Source organism: Salmo salar, chromosome ssa17, assembly GCF_905237065.1.
Source record: "Salmo salar chromosome ssa17, Ssal_v3.1, whole genome shotgun sequence".
NCBI lineage: Eukaryota > Metazoa > Chordata > Actinopteri > Salmoniformes > Salmonidae > Salmo > Salmo salar.
In genome coordinates, this window is record NC_059458.1 from 55,505,108 (window position 1) to 55,532,075 (window position 26,968).

Consider the following 26,968-nt stretch of genomic DNA (forward strand, 5'->3'; position numbering starts at 1 on the left):
CCCTCTACCAGTGGTATAAAGTACTTAAGTAAAAATACTTTAAAGTACTACGTAAGTAGTTTTTTGGGGTATCTGTACTTAACTATTTATATTTTTTGGACTACTTTTACTTCACTACATTCATGAAGAAAATTATGTACTTTTTATTACATACATTTTCCCTGACACCCAAAAGTACTTGCTACATTTTGAATGCTTAGCAGGACAGGAAAATGGTCCAATTCAAGCACTTATCCCTGGTCAACCTGACTGCCTCTGATCTGCCGGACTCACTAAACACACATGCTTCGATTGTAAATTATGTCTGAGTTTTGGAGTGTGCCCATGGCTATCCGTAAATGTTTTTGTACATTATAGTATTTACAATATATGGCAGAACCTTATTGGTTATCCTCAGTAGAGCGAACAGTTAAACGTTTCTGTAGGACTTCATTACAATGAGACGCAAAACAAGTGACAGCTAGAAAGGAGCGTGAAACAAATGTCTCAAGTTTGTTTTTCTCTTCATTCTCCAGTTTCGACCGTTTCTGGGTTCTTGTGCCGCTGAGTTAGTTGCGTACTTTGCATACTTATTAAGAAATTGAACCTGGCTACTCATGTGTAGCAACTAACTATTTCACAAAAGTATTTGCTAACGTTAGTTCCAGTTGGTTATATAGCTATCACTTCTTTCCTAACAGATTGCCAGCTGCCTGGCTGATTTCAATGCATGATGCAGTCTTTATAAATATATAGCTAGCTAGCTACAGAATGGAGAAGGCATACCTACTACTTCTATGATATAAAAACGTTTGTTATAAACTGAATGAAACAGCACCTTAGTGGCTGTAGGTGCTACACATATGTTTTTTAGTTTAAAAAAATGCATTGCAATTTCCGAAAATGCCCATAATATATCTGCAGTAATAGTGGAATTATAGATAGTGTTCCACAGTATTACTTAACCGCCAGTGTTGTGATTGGCTGTGATATTCGCCTATTGATTTCTCCTGCTGGAGCAGCGTCTGTTCTGACTTTCTGGCTGGGTTAACTCGTGGAAATTGTTCTGTAATTTCCTGGTTTCTAAAATGGTACACTGTTTGCTCAATTTCAGTGTATGTAAGAACAAGCACTGAATAGCGTAGGGAGTCATTGTACCATCTAAATCGCTGTGAAATATATTTTCAATAATATCGTTTTTACAGCTGTTTGAAGCTGGTGTACCGAAACCGAAAGTAAAAGGCTCAAGCGCAAGTCTCTGATATTTTAGGCGAAATTGAATGCGAGGGATGGAGGATATTTGTTTTAAATGCAGTCTAATGCTAGGTTAATTACAATATACTTCCCATTGATGTAGATGGACCCTACACTATTCAGTGCATGTTTCTCACATAAACTGAAATTGAGCGAACAATGTAGAACTTTAGCAACCAGGATAACACAGACCGATTTCCACTCGATAATACAGCCACAAAGTCAGAACAGCTTTCCCAATTTTACAAGAGATGCCGCTCCAGCGGGAGAAATCAATAGGCTAATATCACAGTCAATCACAACACTGGCGGGTAAGTAATGATGTGAAACACTATCAGCCCATTATTATTTAAGATATTGATATTTTCTGAAATTACAATGCAACATTAAAAAAAAATCCGATGTGTAGCACCTCTAACCAAGCATGTGAACTTTGCAGGCAGCTAACTAGGATAAGGGGCATTCATGGTTTCACAGTTAACTGGAATACAGTATATCCATAGGAATCCAGATAGGAAGCTAAGTTAGCTAGCCAGTTGGATTTTCCTGTTGTTGACATCAACAATTAAACCAGCCCTTTTCCATTCTGGCAAAATAACCTACTGCCAGACTGTGAAAAGGACCTCTGTTGCTTAAAATGTTTAATCTTTTACAGACTGTATTGAAGTTGTTATGGACTGCAGTTGCTCTCTTCCTCTATGTGAAAATAGGTGTATTCCTAATTCTCTGTCTACCCTTCATCTCAATCACCAGGTAGGAATGAGCCCTAACCCGTCCTGATACAATCTGCAACATCACAGTAATCAAAAGTACTTTGAAACAGCGTCTCAAATACATATCTTCCATATGCTGAAGTGAGATTAATTTCAGGTTCTAAATGAATGGGGAAACCTTCCACATGCTTCCCACAATAAGTTGGGTAAATGTTGGCCCTTTCCTCCTGACAGAGCTGGTGTAACTGAGTCAGGTTTATTGGCCTCCTTGCTCGCACAAGATTTTTCAGTTCTGCCCACATATTTTCTATAGGATTGAGGTCATGGCTTTGTGATGGTCACTGTAATACCTTGACTTTGTTGTCCTTAAGCCATTTTTGCCACAACTTTTGAAGTATGCTTGGGGTCATTGTCCACTTGGAAGATCCATTTGCGACCAAGCTTTAACTTCCTGACTGATGTCTTGAGATGTTGCTTCAATACATCCACATAATTTTCATCCCTCATGATGCCATCTATTTTGTGAAGTGCAACAGTCCCTCCTGCAGCAAAGCACCCCCACAACATGATGCTGCCACTCACGTGCTTCACGGTTGGGATGGTGTTCTTCGGCTTGCAAGCATCCCCCTTTTTCCTCCAAACATAATGATGGCCATTATGGCCAAACAGTTCTATTTTTGTTTCATCAGACCAAAGGACATTTCTCCAAAAAGTATGATCTTTGTCCCCATGTGCAGTTGCAAACCGTAGTCTGGCTTTTTTATGGCATTTTTTGAGCAGTGGCTTCTTCCTTGCTGAGCGGTATTTCTGGTTATGTCGATATAGGACTCGTTTTACTGTGTATATAGATACTTTTGTACCTGTTTCCTCCAGCATCTTCACAAGGTCCTTTGCTGTTGTTCTGGGATTGATTTGCCCTTTTCGCACCAAAGTACGTTAATCTCTAGGAGACAGAACGCGTCTCCTTCCTGAGCGGTATGACGGCTGCGTGGTCCCATGGTGTTTATACTTGTGTACTATTGTTTGTACATATGAACGTGGTACCTTCAGGCATTTGGAAATTGCTCCCAAGGTTGAACCAGACTTGTGGAGGTCTACAATTTTTTTTCGGAGGTCTTGGCTGATTTCTTTTGATTTTCCCATGATGTCAAGCAAAGAGGCACTGAGTTTGAAGGTAGGCCTTGAAATACATCCACAGGTACACCTCCAATTTACTCAAATGATGTCAATTAGCCTATCAGAAGCTTCTAAAGCCATGACAATTTTCTGGAATTTTCCAAGCTGTTTAAAGTCACAGTCAACTTAGTGTATTTAAACTTCTGAGCCACTGGAATTGTGATACAGTGAATTATAAGTGAAATAATCTGTCTGTAAACAATTGTTGGAAAAATTACTTGTGTCATGCACAAAGTAGATGTCCTAACTGACTTGCCAAAACTATAGTTTGTTAACAAGAAATTTGTGGAGTGGTTAAAAAACGAGATTTAATGATTCCAACCTAAATGTATGTTAACTTCCGACTTCAACTGTACGTATTTTATCGATTATTAAAATCAGGTTCATTTTTGGTTCTGAATTAAATGTGAAAATCTGTATTTTCTGGACATTGAAATTACATTCACTTTGTTTTGAGTGCCAGTTGAAAAGATGTCATTTACAGATTTTGAAAATATGTATTTTTTGGTCATGGATTCTATTCAACTGTACATTAATTCTAAGTATTATCACAATAATCATTTTTTCATCCATTTAATAAAGGAAACGAGAGTCAACAGAAGATTGCAATGTTTATTATTGCTCCCATCTGTCACATGCACTTCTGCATGTGACGGGCATTGATGATGTTTAAATTAGTCCAAACAACTAGCACTTCAACTACAATCATTTTCTCAGTAACGGCTACTGTTGTTGTTTATCTACCTTAGTTGAATGCACTGACTGTAAGTCGCTCTGGATAAGAGTCTGCTGAATGCCAAAAATGTCAATGTAAAAACAAACACTTGCAAAGCATGCTGGTAAGCTGATTCTAAAAAGTATGTTTAATTTACTCACAGATCTTAATGGCTCACAATAGTGACAATCTCTCACCGGAGAGATTACCATCTCAATCAATGCTTTTGCAATCTCAGTGTTTTACTATGTTTAACCATGTCGTACCACACCTGTACGTCCTCCTGTAGACTCTTTGCACGAGGTGATTAAGTATTCGGGGGCGAAGAACAGCAAGGATGCTTATCTGCATCCCAACATGTTTGACCACCTCCACATGAAGCTGTTCAGAGCCCAGAGGAATCTCTACATCTCTGGCTTTACCCTCTTCCTCTGGCTGTAAGTCCTGGATCTGTCTGTCCATCACTCACACATCGACATACTGAGTCCTCACTGTGTCGTCATCACATTGGGATGGATACTGGTGAAAACCAGCCAGAGCATGGATCGTCATAGTCATAGAGATGCATTTATTCATTGCAATGACCATAACACTGGTCGTGTTCAGTAGGGCACACCGTAGCAAAATGTTTAGACAAACTGAAAACTAAAACTGTGTTCAGATGGACAAGTTCAAGTGACAGTTCTCTGTTTAAGAAAAGTATTATCTCAGTATTGAACACCATCTCTGTGTGTGTTGTTTCCCTACAGAGTGCGGAGGCGGGTGATCACTCTGATCAACCAGCTGGCAATGGAGTCTGGCACCACGGCCTCTCTGCAGACCAAGGCAGAGTGTGCCAACCAAACTGCAAAGAAATACATGGAGGACAACAAGCTACTTAAGCAGGTAAGGTCATAACCAGTATCACTACCCTTTCTGCTCCTGAGCCCATATTTAAAAGGGTCTCAAAAAGAAGAGGAGCGCTGATCTAGGATAATGCCCCCCTTGTCCATGAAAACGTATTCATGTTGATCTAAAAGGCGAAGCTATATCAGAACTCCTACTCAGAGATGTGGGCCTTCATCCACACTAAAAGAAACTAAACTCATTTTGGTACTGCATAAGGTTGAGAAATGTGGTAAGTGGTTCATGTTTGTTAATGTTTACCTGTGTTTGTTTCAGACGCTGATGGATGGGAAGGGAGACAAAACCACAGCGAAGGGAAATGAGCTGCTGAGATCAGAGATGGAGAAACAGAGGAGAACTGAAGGGCTCAGAGGAAGGTGAAGAAGACACACACACAATACTTTTGTGACAGACTGAATAATAGAACCACAAATCCAATAATATTTAAATAAAGTGAACATGTACAACTACAATACAATAACCAACCAAATTAAATCAGACCATAATGACAATAAAACAAACATGGGCTTCAATTACTGTTCGAGAATGTGTACTCTGACCCATAGCACGTCACATTTTAGATAGATTGGAGGATATGCATGGGAATTGGATGATAACGGGAATGCTTTGTGGTTAATGTTTTTCCTAGCCTTGAAAAAGTCCCAATCCGAGATGGAAGCTATGAAGAAACAATCCGATGGACTGACCAAAGAATACAACCAACTGCTGAATGAACACCAGGTAACTCCAGATCAGCTCACATACAGTATCTAAGACTTAGCCTGCATATTACTGCTCACCCAGCCTTGTCCAAAGCTGTCAACACTTACAGTAGATACTGTATATTACTACCCTGCTCAAACAGAATACTACAGCTCTGACTTCAGTACTACTACTGTACATTTACCTCCACCACTTCAGATATATTGTATATACTCTTTATTTTTCCAGAATCTTCAAGAGAGTGGAGATAAAAAGGATGATTGATCGGGCTTACGACTACAGCGGTCAGAACGTTTACAGATTGTACCAAGAAACCAGAAATACTGTCACGCACGCTATCACTTTCCTTTGACATACTGAAGCACTGTGCATGATGTCATCAAAATACTCCTTCAAAGCCTCACTGAGCCGCCAAACCTCAGATAAAAAGCACCTGAGCACGTTTGTGATAGAATAGCTACTAGACCAGCCTAGAAATAGTGTTTCTATTATTCACTGACTTTTGGAGAATGGATGGCAGTACAAGCTTCAGATTAGTGGTCTTCTACTGTGAATGTATTTTTGATGAAATGGACTTGCAATGTCGTTTTTTTCCTGTACATGGCAAGAGCACCGTTGCATTCATAGAAATGTTTTACCTTAGCAGCTAGGCATATTACAGATTGAACTGTATGTGTTTTGTAAAACAAAATTAGCATTGAGTTCATAAGGGTACAGAAGCTATATTGAGACATTTTTGTTTAATATTTGATATCAATTGTGATATTCTGTTTTCATTCTTCTTCGATGTATAGAGGTTTGTGAATATTACACAGGGTCAGGATTCAGCTAGATTGTAAATACCATATTGGGTCATGATTTTCTGTTTTGTAATAAGGACACTGAAATAGAAAAGTCTGAGGAAATTCATATTTCCTCTTCTCACTCTCAGAACCCCTGTATTGACTGTCCCAGCCCAGGGTTGGGTAGACTGGGTCAGCACTTGGAGTGGAATTGATAATTTACCAACAAATCTTCCTCTAGGCTCCATCCCCTAAGTACTTATCTCTTATAGGGCCCCAGTACTGTACTGTACATTAAATTCCAATACTAGGGAACAGTAGCTTCGCTGACAGAATAAGTGCCTTTCAGACCACTGTAGATATATTTTCAAGTACAAAAATCTGGTTTGAGTAAGAAAGTGTTTCAATATTTCAGTATTGCTCATTATTAAACTTGTTTTTGCTGCTAAATCTGTTATTTTTTTAGTTTGGAAAAATTGTCTCCACAACCCAACATATTATCTCCACATACCAACATGTTATCTCATATTAAAAATGTTTTATTATTGTAGATATTCTCTTTGTTTAATCGAAGAAATACAACTATATACATTCAGATGTTTTAAGGGTGTGAGAAATGCCATCCATTTCATTTGTTTAAAAAAACAAAGGGATTCAAATAAAAATGTTCCTTGGTATCACTTGGCCCACGAACCTCAGTGATTGAAATATTCACCTATATAATATTTAGTGTTTATTCACTAAATGTAGGTCCAAACATCATACAACCTGAGAATTGGCTGTGATGTTTTTGTTCTGATACTTTGGCACATTACGAGCTCTATTCAATTCGTATCGCGGAAATTCAGCGAATTTAGTGTGATTAAAATATAAAGGCAGTATTCCAACGTCAGCGGAGACTGCATTCACGGTCAGATCCCTAGACTTTTTCCACGTTATGTTACAACCTTATTCTAAAATGTATTAAATACATACAATTTCTCAGCAACACACAATACCGCATGGCTAAGCGAAAACAGAAATACCTTATTTACATAAGTATTAAGACCTTTTGCTATGAGAATCGAAATTGAGCTCAGGTCCATCCTGTTTCCATTGACCATCCTTGAGATGTTTCTACAACTTGATTGGAGTCCAGCTGTGGTAAATTCAATTGATTGGACATGATTTGGAAAGGCACACACCTGTCTATATAAGGTCCCATGTTATCAGTGCATATGGGAGCAAAAACCAAGTCATGAGGTGGAAGGAATTATCCGTAGAGCACCGAGACAGCATTGTGTCGAGGCCCAGATCTGGTGTAGGGTACCAAAAAATGTCTGCAGTTTTGAAGGACCCCAAGAACACAATGTCCTCCATCATTCTTAAATGGAAGAAGTTTGGAACCACCAAGATTCTTGGCCGAATGGCCAAACTGAGCAATCGGGGGAGAAGGGCCTTGGTCAGGGAGATGACCAAGAACCCGATGGTCACTCTGACAGAGCTCTAGATTTCCTCTGTGGAGAAGGGAAAATCTTCCAGAAGGACAACCATCTCTGCAGCACTCCACCAATCAGCCCTTTTGTCACGACTATGTGTAGGAACGGACCAAGGCGCAGCGTGAATATCGTTCCACATCTTTTATTTTGAAAGTGAAACTTAGCCAAACAATAAACTATAAACAAACAACAAACCGTGACGAAGAGGTGCAACATGCACTAACTCAAAATAATCTCCCACAAACACAGGTGGGAAAAACAACTACTTAAATATGATCCCCAATTAGAGACAACGATGACCAGCTGCCTCTAATTGGGAATCATACAAAAAACCCAACATAGAAAAAATAAACTAGAACACAACATAGAAAAAATAAACTAGATAAAACCCCCCAGTCACGCCCTGACCTACTCTATCATAGAAAATAAGAGCACTCAATGGTCAGGACGTGACACCTTTATGGTAGAGTGGCCAGACGGAAGCCACTCCTCAGTAAAAGGCACATGACAGCCCACTTGGACTCTCAGACCATGAGAAACAAGATTGAACTCTTTGGCCTGAATGCCAAGCGTCACATCTGGAATAAACCTGGCACCATCCCTACTGTGAAGCATGGTGGTGGCAGCATCATGCTGTGGGGATGTTTTTCAGTGGCATGTACTGGGAGACTAGTCAGGATCGAGGGAAAGATCAACAGAGCAAAGTACTGAGAGATCCTTCATGAAAACCTGTTCCAGAGCGCTCAGGACCTCAGACTTGCGTGAAGGTTCACCTGCCAACAGGACAACGACCCTAAGCACACAGCCAAGACAACGCAGGAGTGGCTTCGGGACAAGTCTCTGAATGTCCTTGAGTGGCCCAGCCAGAGCCCGGATTTGAACCCAATCGAACATCTCCGGAGAGACCTGAAAATAGCTGTGCAGCGACGCTCCCCATCCAACCTGACAGAGCCTGAGAAGATCTTCAGAGAGGAATGGGAGAAACTCCCCAAATACAGGTGTGCCAAGCCTGTAGCGTCATACCCAAGAAGACTTTAGGCTATAATTGCTGCCAATGGTGCTTCAACAAAGTACTGAGTAAATGGTCTGAATACTTATGTAAATGTGATATTTCAGTTTATGTTTTATAAACTTGCTATAATGTCTAAAAACCTGTTTGTGCTTTGTCATTATGGGGTATTGTGTGTAGATCGATGAGGGGGGAAAAAAACAATTTAGTCAATTTTAGAATAAGGCTGTAACGTAATTAAATGTGGAAAAAGTCAAGGTGTCTGAATACTTTCCCGAAGGCACTGTATGTGGGATCAATCGGAAATTGCCTTTACAGTTCTATCCCGCAATCGTAACACTTCAGCGATACAGATTGAATAGAGCCCTAAAACTTTCAAACGTACACAACCTATACACATAAACACGCGGACAGATTGACCAATAAATTATGCGAATTTGCTTTACTTCTCATAATGAATGACACCTACAGTGGATAGTCACTGATGGTAGAACTATAAAACAGTGTAATGGTTCAGTGGATGTGCATTTGATATCTATAATGATCTTTGCGTTGTTAATTGTATGAATCACAATTCATTGTGATATTACTGTAACTTTCTAGACAGAGATTAATTTACTACCAGTATACAATACTGCCACCTAGTGGATTTGATCAGAATTGAAATAAGAAAGCCCCTGCTGCACACCAAAGGCTGAGAACAGCTATGGTAAGCTGGCACAATGGCATCATGTGGCACAACACAGTCACACAGACATGATGAACAGTAGCCCCGTTTATACCTGGTGCTAACATGTGTCCTTTGTCCTCATTCTGATTGTGCCCACATTTGTAGACAGGTGCATTGTGATGTGATTGTGATCATCTTTCACAGCATATTCGCCAGTGTTAAATCAATACTGAGTGTTACATTTAACACTGGTCCTTGTCTATACGGGTCTACACTTTTCAGTGTTAAATTAACACACTGCTTAGTGTAAAGACTTACTTGAATATTTCCCAGAGTGCCTTGCCTTTCGAGTGAATTGTAGAGTTACCACCCATGACTGTATTTGATAGTGACAAAGACATGGTTGTTGCATTCATCCATTTTTAGTCCTTTGGCCATCACCAAGTGAGAGTTTAAGTGAATATGTTATCATTAAAATAAAATTATATAAGACAGTACAACACAACTCATGAGGCCTTATTTTGAGGACTTAGTTTGAACCCTAATACAGTGGCCAGAAACTCACTTACAGGCAAAATCAAAACAAATCAAACTTTTTGTCACGAGCCGAATACAACAGGTGTAGACTTTACCGTGAAATGCTTACTTACAAGCCCTTAACCAACAACGCAGTTCAAGAAGAGTTGAGAAAATATAACACTATAAGTAACACAATAAGAATAACAATAACGAGGCTATATACAGGCTATATACAGGGTTTACTCTGCGGTAGCAGAGAAAACAGTCTATAACTTGGGTGACTGGAGTCTGACAATTTTATGGGCTTTCCTTTGCCACCACCTATTATATAGGTCCTGGATGGCAGGAAGCTTGGCCACAGTGTTGTATTGGGCCGTTCGCACTACCCTCTGTAGCGCCTTACGGTCAGATGCCGAGCAGTTGCCATACCAGGCAGCGATGCAACCGGTCACGATGCTCTCGATGGTGCAACTGTAGAACCTTTTGAGGATCTGGGGACCCATGCCAAATCTTTTCAGTCTCCTGAGGGGGAAAAGGTTTGGTCGTGCCCGACTGTCTTGGTATGTTTGGACCATGATAGTTCGTTGGTGATGTGGACACGAAGGAACTTGAAACTTTCGACCCACTCCACTATAGCCCGGTCGATGTTAATGGGGGCCTGTTCTGCCCGCCTTTTCCTGTAGTCCACGATCAGCTCCTTTGTCTTGCTCACATTGAGGGAGAGGTTGTTGTCCTGGCAACACACTGCCAGTTCTCTGAGCTCCTCCCTATAGGCCGTCTCATCGTTGTTGGTGATCAGGCCGACCACTGTTTTGTCGTCAGCAAACTTAATGATGGTGTTGGAGTCGTGTTTGGCCACGCAGTCGTGGGTGAACAGGGAATACAGGAGGGGACTAAGTACACACCATTGAGGGGCCCCAGTGTTAAGGATCAGCGTGGCAGATGTGTTGTTGCCTACTCTTACCACCTGGGGGCGGCCCGTCAGAAAGTCCAGGATCCAGTTGCAGAGGGAGGTGTTTAGTTCCAGAGTCCTTAGCTTAGTTATGAGCTTCCTGGGCACTATGGTGTTGAACGCTGAGCTGTAGTCAATGAACAACATTCTCACATAGGTGTTCCTTTTGTCCAGGTGAGAAAGGGCAGTGTTGGGTGTGATTGAGATTGCGTCATCTGTGGATATGTTGGGGCGGTATGCGAATTGGAGTGGGTCTAGGGTTTCCGGGAGGCTGCCGTTGATGTGAGCCATGACCAGCCTTTTAAAGCACTCATGGCTACCGAAGTGAGTGCCACGGGGCGGTAATCATTTAGGCAGGTCACATTCGCTTCCTTGGGCACAGGGACTATGATGGTCTGTTTGAAACAAGTAGGTACTACCGACTCGGTCAGGGAGAGGTTGAAAATGTCAGTGAAGACACTTGGTCCGCACATGCTTTGAGTACGCGTCCTGGTAATCCGTCTGGCCCAGCGGCTTTGTGAATGTTGACCTGTTTAAAGGTTTTGTTCACATCGGCTACCGAGAGCGTTATCACACAGTCATCCAGAACAGCTGGTGCTCTTGTGCATGCTTCAGTGTTGCTTGCCTCGAAGCGAGGATAAAAGGCACTTAGCTCATCTGGTAGGCTCGCCTTACTGGGCAGCTCGCGTCTGGGTTTCCCTTTGTAGTCCGTAATAGTTTTCAAGCCCTGACACATCCGAAGAGTGTCAGAGCCGGTGTAGTAGGATTCAATCTTAATCCTGTATTGACGCTTTGCTTGTTTGATGGTTCGTCTGAAGGCATAGCAGGATTTCTTATAAGCGTCCAGATTACTCTCCCGCTCCTTGAAAGTGGCAGCTCTAGCCTTTAGCTCGATGCGGATGTTGACTGTAATCCATGTGTCACGACTTCTACCAAAGGTGGCTCCTCTCCCTGTTCGGGCGGCACTCGGCAGTCGTCATCATCACCGGTCTACTAGCTGCCACCGATCCCTTTTTGTTTGGTTTTGTCTGTCTTTTGTTGCGCCTGTTTTGAGTTGGGTCATTAGTGGGGTATTTAGTCTCGCTTGTCTAGGTTGGGTTCGTGCGGGATTGTTTGTTGTTACCTGTTGTGGGTTTTGGGGTAGCATTTATTTTTTCTTTGTCTATTGTGGGCTTGCGTTTCTCTCTGGACTGCGTCCCGGCCCTTTTTGGGGGTGGACAATTTTTTTCTGGTTTGTTTTATGCCTGTTCATGGTGTTTTTGGACTCTGGAATAAACACGCTCTGCAAGTGCACTTTTGATCTCCTGCGCCTGACTTCTCTCCCTCCCCACCACTCCTAGAGAGCAGTGACACCATGGCTTCTGGTTGGGATATGTACGTACAGTCACTGTGGGGACGACGTCGTCAATGCACTTATTGATGAAGCCGATGAATGAGGTGGTGTACTACTCAATGCCATTGTATGAGTCCAGGAACATATTCCAGTCTGTGCTAGCAAAACAGTCCTGTAGTGTAGCATCCGCGTCATCTGACCACTTCTGTATTGAGCGAGTCACTGGTACTTCCTGCTTTAGTTTTTGCTTGTAAGCAGGAATCAGGAGGATAGAATTATGGTCAAATTTTCCAATTGGAGGGCGACGGGAGAGCTTTGTATGCGTCTCTGTGTGTGGAGTAAAAATGGTCTAGGATTTTTTTTCTCTGGTTGCACATGACATGCTGGTAAAAATTTGGTAAAACTGATTTAAGTTTAACGCGGGCAAAGTCCCCGGCCACTAGGAGCGGCGCTTCTGGGCGAGCATTTTGTTGTTTGCTTATGGCCTTATAGAGTTGGTTGAGAGCGGTCTTAGTGCCAGCTTTGTTCTGTGGTGGTAAATAGACGGCTACAAACAATATAGATGAGAACACTCTTGGTAGATAGTGTGGTCTACAACTTATAAGGTACTCTACCTCAGGCGAGCAATACCTCGAGAATTCTTTAATATTAGACATTGCGCACCAGCTGTTATTGACAAAAGACACAAAATCCCGCTAGCTCTATATTATCCGTATCGTCGTTCAGCCACGTCTCGGTGAAACATAAAATGTTACAGTTTTTAATGTCCCGTTGGTAGGATAATCTTAATCGTAGGTCATCAATTTTATTTTCCAATGATTGCGCATTAAGAACGGATGGCAGTGGGAGTTTACTCGCTCGCCTATAGATTCTCAGAAGGCTGCTCGATCTGCTGTCCCTTTTCCTGCATCTTTTCTTCATGAAAAAGGCGGGGATCTGGGCCTATTCCAGTGAAAGCAGGATATCCTTCTCATCAGACTCGTTAAAGGAAAAGGTTTCTTCCAGTCAGCGGTGAGTAATCGCTGTTCTGATGTCCAGAAGTTATTTTCGGTTATAAGAGACGGTAGCAGCAACATTATGTACACAATATGTTAAAAAATAAGTTACACAAAAAAACTAACAAAATAGCACAATTGGTTGGGAGAATGTAAAATGTCAGCCATGTTCTTCGGCACCATCTTGATATAATCAGGTGTGCAGGTCACATTATGCTGGGTGGCAAAGTGATGTGTAATTCCTAGTGGAATCCAGACAGAGGGGGGTTAGCCTACGTTTGCAGCAACCTGGAGTTCACCAGCAACCTGCATTCAGAATGATTGGCGGGTTGGGAAGATAAGAGATGAGACTACCTAAAGCATCTAAACTGGAACAACCATTTCAGTGCCGGGTGCAATAAGTCCAAGTAACATATTGGATTAGTTTAGAAAATTGCATGTTATTTATATTTGAGTAGCATAAGATTAATTAGTTAATTAAACAATGTACATGCAAAAACATAGATATTGAAATAAACAATACAAAAAAAGAAATCTACCCTCAATAGAGCATTCTGGGAAATATAATGATGGGTGTGGTTTTGGTTTAACACTAGTTATTAACACCAACAGTGGGGTTCTTTTAAACCATTGAGTGTTAATTTAACACTTGCAGAGTTAGTTTAACACCTGAATCAACGCTACAAATGTTAAACTGAAATATCAACACTAGGTAACACTGACCAATTTGCTGTGTATAAGTGTAAACGGACAAGATCAGGATGAAGGATGCATGTTAGAACCAGGTATAAACAGGGCTATTGAGATCACATTTTGGCAATGTTTACAGTAGAGAAACACAGAATGTCTGACATTCTCTTTCAACAGATTGAGGCTGTATAGCAATATTATCACGTAGACTACCTTGGGAGTTGTTACAAAAATACTCAGTGACCGAAACTGGACTCTCACTGCAGTAAAAACAATTAACCAATGGTTAACAAATCCAATCAAATACTTTCTTTGTAAAAAACAACAAAGATGACATTCTTTGTCGTTACATTTGTGTTTTTGTAAAATACAGCAGGTACATCCATGAAATACGTCAGTTATATCAAAAACATGTTATTTTTTAAATATACATAACCTTGACAGGTCCAGTACAAATATATAATTTATGTTCTATGAGATGGTCTGGCGCAGCACGTTGTTGGTTCCTGCACATCTCGTGTGTGTGTGTGTGTGTGTAACATGAGGGATCAGGGGAGACTGTCACAGCCGTGTCTCTCTCTCTGTGTTGTTGTAGTCTGTTGTGGAAGTCTGTAGCGATTGGTCCGAGTTGGAGGCTAGGACTTCCTCTTTCCTGAGTACCTCCAGTTCTGCTCCGCCGTTGGCCACTTGGTGAGCACTGCGTTCCTCTCTCCGCAGGTGTCGTTTGAGCAGCACAAATCCCAGTATACACAGCAGGAAGGAAACTGTCCTCAGGCCCATAGTTAGACCCAGGTAAGCTATCCTGAGGAGAGAGAGACCAGGGGATACACACACTCAGAGACTTGACATTACACTTGTGCTTCAAGTGGCAAGGCTACCCGGGGGTTGCTGGGGTTGCCTTCAAAATTAGCTTGAAAATCAATGTTCAGCATCTGATGTTATAGAGGGTATGCCTCTCCGACATTATCACTTTGAAGTAAGTGTGTTGTCTGTGTGCGTTTGTGTTGTGTATCAGGCTTGACCAGTAGTGTGTATGTGTGCATTACCTGTATGCTGTAGTGTTGTATATCCGACAGGCTCCTCTCCCTCCGCATCTCTTCTGGCCCCACTTCAGACACGTGGTGTCGATGATCGCCCCAAAGTAGATGGGCGCTGGGATGCCCGCTGTTATAACACCAACACACACAAAATGATCTACCAGTAATACGGAGGTGGCTAATCTTGGTCATGGAAAAGGGCAATGTGTGCAGGATTGTGTTCCAACCCAGAGCTAACACACCTGATTCACAAGTAATCATTTTTCAAGGATTACCTTTGCAACAGAGGGGATTTTTAAGAGGATTTTGTTCAGGGTATTAAGCTGATTAGTGGAGAAATGTGTGACTTGGAAACAAACTGGCTGCAGCTAGTTTTAGATCAGGGTTGCTAAGCTGCCAAGCGTTGGCTGTGATTCTGGTATGGCTTGATCTGACAGGAGTAGGAGGAAGTTGCCCCTAGACGCTGATCTTAGGATAGTTTTGTGCCCCCCACATGTTAACATTTTGGGTGGTAAACTGATCCTAGATCTGAGATCTGACAGTATTGACTCACCAAGTGTACGTGTGGACAGAGTATGGAACCCCAGAGCTAAGGACTTCAGTTGAGGCTTGATACACCTGCACGGGAGAACACCATCATCAACTTGAACTTTACCATTACTATGAATACAGATAATAGATATAGATCTGAAGATATTATAAATGAAATGACATGATATGAAAGTATCCACAATTTAGTTATGGTTCATTATTAAGTTTGCATACTCAGACCGCTTTAAAGGTCAATTGAAAAGACTAGTGTTGTTGACATAATGTAAGTTGACTGAAGACGTTCTCTGACGTAACTGGTGAACACAAAGAGTGAGTACGACTGACCTCTGTTGGTAGAGCAAGGTAGTACACTGTCAGGAATGTCTGCCCTTACTACCTTGCTATTTTATTTTTATTTTATTTAACTTGGCAAGTCAGTTAAGAACAAATTCTTATTTACAATGACGACCTACCAAAATGCAAAAGGCCTCCTGCGAGGACGTGGGCTGGGATTACATTTAAAAAAAAATACAAATATAGGACAAAACACACATAAAGAGAGACCTAAGACAACAACATAGCATGGCAGCAACACATGAAAACACAGCATAGTACCAACACAACATGGTAGCAACACAACATCGCAGCATCACAACATGGTAGGAGCACAAAACATGGTACAAACATTATTGGGCACAGACAACTGCACAAAGGGCAAGAAGGTAGAGACAACAATACATCAGGTGAAGCAGCCACAACTTTCAGTAAGAGTGAAAATGATTTAGTCTTTGAATGAATAGATGAAGATAAAACGGTCCAGTTTGAGTGTTTTTTGCAGCTCGTTCCAGTTTCTAGCTGCAGTGAACTGAAAAGAGGCGCGACCCAGGGATGTGTGTGCTTTGGGGACCTTTAACAGAATGTGACTGGCAAAACGGGTGTTGTATGTGGAGGATGAGGGCTGCAGTAAGTATCTCAGATAGGGGGGAGAGAGGCTATTCAGCTGTTCTCTCAAGACCCAGAGCAAAAACAGAAGCAGACCTATCTCAGACAACTAATACTCTAAAAATATCAGAACAAAAGAAAAAGGAAATAGGCCACTGCCAGTAACTTCATTTGTCCCAGTAAGGGCAACACATTTCATCAGGGTCAGCTGATCGAGCTTTGGGCCGATCTGCTGGATTGTGGTTTGTGTTCGTGTGTGTGTGTGTGCGTGCGTGTACATGCGTGTTTGTGTGTGCGCATTTGTGTACATGCTCAAAGCTGGCGAAGGCTAATCAAGGACTAGTTTTAGCCAGTAACAGTACCGATCCAAATCACATATTCTACTTTCCTGAAATACAGTAAAATCTCTATTGCTGACTTTCCTATAACCCCTTTGAAGTATGCCATGTGATAAAGATATCAATTAAATGTACTTAAAGTGTACTGAATCTATGTTTCCTGCTATAACCCTGAATGGACTCACAGGCAGAGAGTAGGAAGAACAATGAGCTGACTCAAAAACTTCTCTCTCAGTCCAATCAGACCACGAATCCAGAGGAAGTAATTCAATCACCTGAAAGCATCATGTGACTGTCTCCTTGCCCTCTATAAAGTCTGTTGCAACCATAGAGATAGATAGAAGACTCATCTTTGTATCTGAGCCATTATAGCGTCTGTGACAGCGCGTGCAGCGCCATAGTGCCCCACAGTGGAGGTGTCATAATACCTATAAAACCTAGTGGTCAAACAGGGAAATGGTTCCAGTCGTTTTTCCACCATTCATTTTTTCCCATAGGGGATTTTTAGAAACACTTAAATAAGGGCTGTGTTTCGCTTACCCTGTGACGTTTTGATAACTGTGTAAATCTCTATCGGACAAGGTGACTTTTATCAATATATTTGCCTGTATTTACCTCCCAAAAAGGAAATGCTAATTAGCTGTTAATGGTGGGGAAACGATTGGAACCAATTCCCTTAATGACCTTTAGGTGTTATGAATATTATGACTCTATAAAGGCTATCTCCATTTGCATTTTCTTCTTCCCAATTGGCGGATCACTCTGGATGACCCGATTGGACGTGACTCCAGCCAATAAAGTTGGAAGTCCCACCCAGTTGACTACATTAAAATGGTGGAAGTCCTCAATGGCACTGCCCATGCTAATATGGCCTTTACACCACTAGAGGCCTCTATGGTTGCAACACGGCTCTTTAAGTCTAGAATTCAATCTGATCGCGATTTGTCTGCTATGCAGCTTTTAAAGGCAATGGTTCCGCGTTAGCGGAGACCGTGTTCATCATAAACACTGCATATGTCAGCTCAATCAAAAATTACCTGGAAAATGGAACATAGCAGACAAAGCGCAGTTGAATTGAATCCCTGCCTAAGTCTGTTACAAAGACTACATTCAACTTCTGTCAGCCATTCTGTGAGGCAATTTCACTACAGTGAAATGTGAGAACTTTCTGGGTGAGATCATTCTGAAGAAGGTGGTGCAAGTAAATGTAATAGACTTTATGCAGGTTAGGTTCTCTCAGTAGCCATGGTTACACCTTGCGTTAACATGTGATTGTCATCATCCGATTAAGATGTGGTTGTCATCATCCGATCACTATCTGATTGAGATTTTGTTGCGTCTACACATGGTAATATCGGTCTCTTATCTGCCCACTTCGTCCCTATTGTGACCAGATTCCCTGGTCCCTCCCTATATGCAAATGAATCCAACCTGCCTTGGACCTACCGTTATGACACAAGCTGTATAAAATCGACAGAATAGCACGCTTTTATAGTCAATAGTTTTATACTCTCATCATTACAGCCTACTTTTGTTATCCAATGATTTAAGACTAGGCGTAATAGACTACTGTTCCGATAACTCTCAACTTGTCCACAGATGGACAAACAATAAGTCAGAGAATCTCTCCCATCTCTAAAAATGTCACCGCACAAATTAGTTGAGTATCTGGATGTGGGTACAAAATACAATTATTGCACAGTATAAATAAAAACTACACTTAGGCCCTAATGCACACAGTAGAAACAGGTTAAGTTACAGAGTAGGCCTCCCTGAATTCCTTGGCCTTTCTGTAGCCTTTTCAAATATTAGAATTTGAAGGGGAGAACCTCTTTTCTCTTATTCGGGACAATATCTCTTCATAAATATCTTTATTTCTATATGCCATTTTAAATCAGAGCTGGACGCGGTATTGGACTGTGGCATATCTGGCCACAGTGTCAGTAGGCAGTTGGTTTCTAAAAACATGTTCTGGTGTGATTTTTTTAAGAGGCCGGGATAACTGTGACGTTGGCCAAATGTATACACTTTCGATTTGTTTACACCAAGGATATCCGTACAAGATGCGTCTTTCACTACAACCGGAGGTGGTCAGAAAGATATAATCACAATCAGATCACAATGCGTCTTTTGATTGTCTACACCTGTCGACGCACAATCAGAATGTGGACATGATCAGGACAACGGACGCATGTTAGAACCAGGTACAAACGGGGCTTCTGATTGTTTCCCCTTTAAGGTACCTTGTTGTAGCAGGAGTCACAGATTTCTTTGTGCCGTCTTGCCAACTGCTATGACCATCCCTTCTTGTTTGTGTGTGTGTGTATGGGTGTGTGTGTGACTGACCTGATGAGGACCATGTAGCCTGGCGTGCCACCCAGGGAGATGATAAAGGAAGTGATGACAGAGAGAGCCAGGAAGTAAGGGAAGACACGGTCACAGTCGTCTCTGTGAGGACAGTGGCCTACACTGGCTGTCAGGTTACCACTGCTCAGCCCTGCTACCACCACACAGCTACAGTTAGAGAACACCTGCAGAGGCACACACACACACACACACACACACACACACACACACACAAACAATTTGACACAAAAACAGAAACATCATAACTGGCTGCTTCAAAAGTTTTCCATAAACCCACCAGGGTGCGAGTCAATTCCGACTGAAATCATACTGAAATTAAAATGGAATTGACCTTTACCCCGTTGCTCACAAGTAACGTGATCTATCAGATTACACAGTCTTTTTGCATCTCAAATGGCACCGTATTCCCTATATAGTGTACTACTTTTAAACAGAGCCCAAAAGTAGTATACTATATAGGGAAGAGGGTGCCATTTCGGGATGCAGCCTCCGTGCTGGCTATGAATCTCATCTAACCGTGTTCTTCCCTGATCCTGTGGAGGTCTGGCAGCCAGCTAGGCAGGGAGAGACGTACGTGATGCCGTTCTCTCCACAGACAGGGTCCCAGTCTCTGTCTGAACACACACAGTCTGAGTTACAGGCTGAGAATACTGAGCGCTCCTCATACGATACACCATCCACCCTGAGAGAGAGAGAAAAGGAGAGAAATAGAGAGAAAGAGAGAGAAAGTGGGGCTGTTATTAATAGTAGATTTAATTCATATAGCGCTTTCCTTTAGACAGATAATCTAATGAATACAGACATGACTTGACCTCTGCCTGCTCAGATACAGAAGGTGTGATGTGCATTTAATCAAATGCATAATAAGATATATCCTGAACAAAAATATAAATGCAACAAGTGTCGTTCCCAGGTTTCATGACCTGAAATAAAAGATCCCAGAAATGTTGTGCACAAATGTGTCAACATCCCTGTTAGTGAGCATTTTATCATTTGTCAAGATAATCCATCCTCCTGAAAGGTGTGGCATATCAAGAAACTGATTAAACAGCATGATCATTACAAAGATGCACCTTGTGCTGGGGACAATAAAAGGCCACTCGAAAATGTACAGTTTTGTCACACAACACAATGCCACAGATGTCTCAAGTTTTGAGGGAGGATGCAATTGGCATGCTAACTGCAGGAATGTCCACCAGAGCGGTTGCCAGAGATCTAATGTTAATTTCTCTACCATATTGTTTTAGAGAATTGGCAATACGTCCAACTGGCCTCACAACCGCAGATCACGTGTAACCATGCCAGCCCAAGACCTCCACATCCGGCTTCTTCACCTGCGGGATCTTCTGAGAACAGCCACCCGAACAGCTGATGAAACTGAGGAGTATTTCTGCCTGTAATAAAGCTCCTCAGTGGGTGGGCCTGGGTCCCAAGTGGGTGGACCTATGGCTGCGTCCCTGCCCAGTCATGTGAAATCCATAGATTAGGACCTAAAGGATTTGTTTTTAATTGACTGATTTCCTTATATGAACTGTAACTCAGCAAAATCGTTTAAATTGTTGCATGTTACGTTTCTATTTTTGTTCAGTATACTTTCACCGATTCAATGATGTTATCAACCAAATTCAGTGCCGGTTCTGATATTGACATTAGCAGCAAATAGTCTTGACAGAGCCAGGGGGCATACAGTACAGTAAATGGGTGAAATCCCTCATTCGCTATTCTAGACCACATCTCTCCAGTGTTGGAGGTATACTGTTCTCTAGGCGCAGTTATTAGTATACACACTCCAGCATGTTACCCGTTTGTGGTGCTGGGAATAGAACATTTACAGAGGGTAAATACTGTATGTACCTAAGGGCAACTTCTACCAACAGCTCTGTGTGTGTGTGTGTGTGTGTGTGTGTGTGTGTGTGTGTGTGTGTGTGTGTGTGTGTGTGTGTGTGTGTGTGTGTGTTATCCCCCACCGGTTGTAGGGCAGCGTGATCCCAGCCACTTTGGCATTCTCGCAGCTCATGACGAAGAAGAAGAGGGATAGGAAGTAGCCTATCAGAGAGGTGCCGAACGCAAACTTGGCCGCTCCCATGATGCTCAGCTTCAGCCTCTTCATGAGCAGGCCGCCAGTGAAAATTCCCAACGCCACGGCAGGGATGTTGATTGTACCTGGAACAAACAACACACACACTGTAAACGTTAAGACATAGGTCTCATTCTTTAGAAATGTTCTTCATTCCTAGTCATGGAGGATTTAGGCCAGGACTAAGGTCTCGACGAAAGGTTCAATGGGACTGATACACCATGTGAGCCAGCCAAAGCCCTAAACCAGGCATACACTTTCACACAATACCATACTGTAGCTTTAGCTACCTTTCATACCACTGTAGCTATAAGTCTACCTTTTATGCCAGTGCTATTCCACAACCCAATACAGCCCCATACAGTACAGTGGAGTAGAACCAGGCCAGGCTGAGACTCAGCCTTTGATATAGTTGACAGTAGAGAGAACTCACAGTAGACACTGTCCAACTCCCACTCAAAGACCAAAGCTCTTGGTCTTTCTCATACATCAATGTACAGATATCATATTTTATCTATCCGTTCTATTACTGTAGTTATGCTAGATATCGCATTGCCTTCCATACACAGCATGCAATGGTCAGGTCAATAGTGGAGCATGAGGCCTATTTAGATCAGTATTCACATTTGAGGGTTGAATCCTAACACATTGTATAGCTCAATAAAACAGCACCTTTGACCTCCTATTGCTTGATCTAGTATTAACAATATTGTATGCATGTGCTTATCTATGCATAAAGCGAGTCCTTTCAAGTTTCCAATCTAAATTGAACTAGCTCATGCATGAGATGAATCAAGGCCAGTGTCGGGGGTAACGCGGTACAAAGTAACGGGTTAGACTACTCAGATTACTTTTTTTGTGGTAACTAGTAATTTAACAGGTACATTTTTCTATTTAATTAATCAGTTACTTAATTACGTTTTTAAATAAGAAAGTCATTCATTTTACAATATTATTTCCTTTTTGTTTTGTTTCTAACTAGTGAGATGGCAGAGACAGTAGCCTTTGCACGGTGGAAGAATTCGGATTACTTTGAATTGGTAAGGGGAAAAGGACAGGAACATGTCAGTAAAATGCTAACTCTGCCTCGGGGATAAGTGGCTGTCCGCCGCAAAGAACTCCACTTTAAATATCAAGAAGCACCTTCAGACTTTTTCTTGTGCCGTATAACGTTAAATCGCTACTTTAGAGGAAATCAGTGAAATAAACCAACAAGGTGTTTTATTTTTTACTTTGAGTTATGAATGTTGTAACGTGCATACGTTGTCCTTTTGAAAAGGCTACGCTACTGCAACGTCTATGAAAATAATACAACTAATTGGTATCTAGACCGTCTGGTTATTGTGGTTCATGAATTGCATGTTTGGAAAGGGCTATTGCTCATGTTAACGTGTGTTTTCATATCTCTGCCAAGTTTATCTGTGTTTAAAACAGATTGGTAGCCAGTTGTCCTTGTAGTTGAGCTCTCCCTTTACTGTGCCCAGTTAGTTTAATACAGCACCTTCAGAAACTATTCATACCCCTTGACATTTTGTTGTGTTACTGCCTGAATTGAAAATGGATTAAATTGAAATGTTGTGCCATTGGCCTACACACACACGCACAATACCCCATAATGTCAAAGTGGAATTATGTTTTTTATTTTTATTAATTCAAAATGAAAAGCAGAAATGTCTTGACTCAATAAGTATTCAACTCCTTTGTTATGGCAAGCTTAAATAAGTTCAGGAGTAAAAATGTGGTTAACAAGTCACATAATAAGTTGCATGGACTCATAATTTAACATGATTTATTAATGACTACCTCATCTCTGTACCCCACACATACAGATAATTGTAAGGTCCTTCAGTCAAGCAGTGAATTTCAAACACAGATTCAACCACAAAGACCAGGGAGGTTTTCCAATGCCTCACAAAGAAGGGCACCTAATTGGTAGATGGGTACAAATAAAAAGCAGACATTGAATATCCATTTGAGCATGGTGAAGTTATTAATTACACTTTGGATGGTGTATCAATACACCTATTCACTACAAAGATACAGGCCTCCTGTGGTGGAAACAGTCAAGGGATGTGAAGATGTGAATACTTCCGGAGGCACTGAATATTGTATGTATTATTTTATACTTATGTGTAAATAATTCCCCAAAATAATGTATTTATTAAAGAATTGTAAAGAAGATATTTCATCTGTCATTATTACTTGAGCTGGTATAGGCCAGAGTTATAGATTACGGACGAAAGGCACAGTTTTGACGGTAGCCACTAGGCCAGGGATCAGAAATATGTGGCCCACGGGCCTAAACCGTCCCGGAAGTGATTTTCTGGGGGTAAAGAAAACTGTAAAATCACAAGGACTTCAGATGAAAGAGTTTAATTTAGAAAATCTGTTCTTAAGTATTCCCACAAAAGAATTATATAAAAATGTGATCGTGTCTCAATATAACCATGGTATGAAATTATTATCATTTTCAAATACAACCTCTTTTTGGGCTTAGTTGTGGTCAATTTGCAGTGTACAAATGGTTATAATTATGTTTCTGCCCCCCAACCATCTGCTCCGGCAAAAATTGTCTGGTGGCTTAATCTAGTTGCCTACCCTTGCACAAGGCCTATCAGTCGTCATAGTCTCGCCATTCAAAAGTAGTGTGCATAAAGCTAATTCTTAAAGGTCCAACACAACTGTTTTCATCTCAATATCAAATCATGTCTGGGTAACAATTAAGTACCTTACTGTGATTGTTTTCAATTAAAGTGGTCAAAAAGAAACAAAAATAGCTTCTTAGCAAAGACCAATTTCTCAAGCAAGAATTTACCTTGGACTGTCTGGGATTGGTCTGAGCGGAGAGTGGAAAACTATCTGTTATTGGCAGAGAGGTTTGGAACTCTCTTTCTTATTGGTCTATTAACTAATTTACCACCTGGTGATGTCACCATGCAGGCCAAAACTCCACCAAAACAGGCAGCAATTTCAGGTTGTCTTTTCAAAAAGCTCTTACACTAAAAGGGCATTATCATAATTTTCACAATTTCACAGTATTATTCCAACCTCATAGTGTGGAAATGTATATAAAACACAGGAAAAACATGCTTTTGACTGCACTGGGCCTGTAAGATTGACCAAGAGGCGAAAGAAAGAGGTGAGGGCTAGCGGAGTGGAATAAAGGAGAGCCGCACACTCTAGGAGCTTAGATGCAAAAATGTTAAGTCCAACGTTTCGACAGACAAGCTGTCTTCATCAGGGTATAATGACAAACACTGCGGGGTGACTCATTTATATAGTGTCAAAAGACACTTATTTTTGGTAACGCAGAAGTAATGTAACAAGTTACTTTCCATAGTAAATAACATTGTAACGTATCAAGTTACTTTGAAAAGTAACGATCCCCAACACTGATAGAGGCATATAAGCTATATGATTGGCCAACGTTACGTACCCATCAGGAAATTGGCTTTTGATGCTGACTGTCCGTAATGCTGCTCTATGTACTTGGGCTTGTAGGTTACCATGCCGATGAGAGAGTTCAGCTGAATGATGGTCACACACAGGTAGATGAAGTACACTGGGTTCCCCAGGAGGGTTTTCAACGTTGGTATGAAATCTAGATTAAAAACAATCAACACAACATCATCACTCGTCAACGACATCATCAGTTGTCAAGGTCATTTTTGTCTACCTTTTTCCATACTATGGTAATTTCATCCAAAGCAACCTGAATTTGATATACCATTTTACCTGACCAGACTTTGAAATAGCCTTTTTAAACTCCAATCATAATCTAAACCAGAAAATGTTCCAACTTCATCCCCATTCAACAAAATACCTTTGGCCATCTCCAGAAAGCTGGCTGGCTCGTCGGCTTGATACTTATGCTCCAGGAGAGGGGAGTCTTTGATGAAGCTAGTCTGCTCCGGGGTGCACTGGGCTGGGCCTCGGTCTGACGGGATGGGCAGGGAACGGGGCAGGAACCAGAAGGGGATGGCTGAAAGCAGGGTGATCACCCCAGCTATAAGGTAACCTAACCACCAGGCCCCCACCCAGCGAGCATCACCAGGGCTTATGGTGATACTCTCTATACAGGGAGGGGAGACACAGAACTTGATTTAATTGGATTTATTAGGATCCCCATTACCCGACAGCTAGTCTTACTGGGTTCCGACATATAACGAAAAAGACATTACAGACAAAAGACTTTACAATTGACATACATTTAAAAACATTAACATGTAGTGTATGTGTGCATCTATCAGTTACACATACACGTCAGTACATACATATAACAAGAGAAGGCCATGGTGATAGTCTCTATAGAGGGAGGACAAGCAGAGAGAGAGCTGTGACTGTTGGGGACAAAATACATTATGAGAATAACTGAGTGCACTAGCAACGTTCCTAGCGACAAGACTTACTGGAGAGAAAAAACAAGCACGCTACAGCTGCTTTTTGTGCATATCTTAACCATCTCTCCTGCTTTATATTGGTTACTCAAATTTAGTAGCTGACGTCACTGAGCAGTGTTCTGGAGCACACTAGTTCAATTAGTCTGATAACCTAGAATCTAGAAGCATGAGCATACATAACAAACACTTATTGAACACAGTCAGCAACTGCACTCTAGGAACGACTATGAACTTAACTCAGAGCGCTGTTTGTTAGTCTAATAGTAACAGAACAGAGGTGAATGGCCTGTTTCTGTCTAAACTGGAGAACTCACTATTACAGTCCAATAGTGTGTAGGCGGAATAGACAAAATACGCAGTGTTTCGCTAGATACCGGTTACTCACCCATGTTGACAAATCCAATGTCCACATATATTTTGGCACACAGGGATCCCAGTAAATAGCCAAACACAGGACCAATGACTGCTATGGTCTGAACGCAGCCTGAAATATGAAACGCACGCACGCACGCACGCACGCACACACGCACGCACACACGCACACCAATTTATTTATTATACTAACCAGAGACAGTTCCATTAAGCAGTAAACACTAAGACGGGTGTGTGTGAGTTTTAAAAGGTCAAAGAGATGCCTCTGCTTATCTGGAGCATTTGTCCATTCATGTTATCACAAAGAGCTAGATTAGCGTGAACCAGCAATAGCAGACACCTGCATAGCAGATGTTTTGGTAGTGAGCAGCCCCACTTGAGTTAGAAGTTCAGAACGAGAAAGTGTAGGCTATATAGAAATAATTACACTCAAATTGAAAAATCATAAATAATGACCATTTTTTACTATCCTAATCGAGATGTAGATTACGTTTCACATTCCAGTGTTCGAACTTGTAAAAAAGGCTGCATGAGATTTCTGTTAATGTGACTGGCAATGGCAATGTCTGCTTTGCATGTAAAGCTGGGAGCCACTTGTGGATTTGACAGCTCTAACGCAGTTCCACCTCCCACACCGTCTAAACATCAGCTATCCGGATGTTGGCTAAAGCGGATCTGATTGAATCGGACCCTTAGTGTATGAATTAGATTGAAAGGCAGTTTAGTCACACTGTCAGATCTACTTAACATATTGTACTTCAAATCATGCACAGTGACATTATCTAAAATGTGTATGTTTTTCCAATTGGTCTATTACCAATGTAAAATGCAGCATTTTCCTCCCTGGCAAAATCATCTATATACGAGATCCCAAGGGGCTGCACTGGAGTCTCCCCGATCCCTCGTAAGACGTTCCCCAGGAACACATAGATCCACATGGAGAGGTTGGACTCTCCTTCACAACCTACTGGGAAGGGGGAAGGAGAGAGAGAATAGTTCCAGCACTGTGTGTGTGTGTGTGTGTGTGTGTG

The 26,968-nt window shown here is 41.6% G+C and overlaps 1 protein-coding gene across 1 annotated transcript in view; it reads right to left on the reverse strand.

Annotated features, from left to right (window-relative positions):
* Positions 1 to 11,742: 11,742 nt before the first annotated feature.
* The window catches only part of slco1c1 (solute carrier organic anion transporter family, member 1C1), an 82,764-nt gene continuing 67,538 nt past the window's right edge, over positions 11,743 to 26,968 (reverse strand). The window contains exons 6-15 of the mRNA XM_014153011.2: positions 26,755 to 26,904; positions 25,951 to 26,049; positions 24,989 to 25,237; positions 24,602 to 24,766; positions 21,056 to 21,251; positions 19,605 to 19,770; positions 19,068 to 19,252; positions 15,464 to 15,528; positions 14,920 to 15,037; positions 11,743 to 14,675 (exon numbers count right to left, since the gene is read on the reverse strand). Coding sequence (XP_014008486.1) covers positions 14,435 to 14,675; positions 14,920 to 15,037; positions 15,464 to 15,528; positions 19,068 to 19,252; positions 19,605 to 19,770; positions 21,056 to 21,251; positions 24,602 to 24,766; positions 24,989 to 25,237; positions 25,951 to 26,049; positions 26,755 to 26,904 — 1,634 coding nt within the window. The 3' untranslated portion in view covers positions 11,743 to 14,434. The remainder of the gene's footprint in view (positions 14,676 to 14,919; positions 15,038 to 15,463; positions 15,529 to 19,067; positions 19,253 to 19,604; positions 19,771 to 21,055; positions 21,252 to 24,601; positions 24,767 to 24,988; positions 25,238 to 25,950; positions 26,050 to 26,754; positions 26,905 to 26,968) is intronic.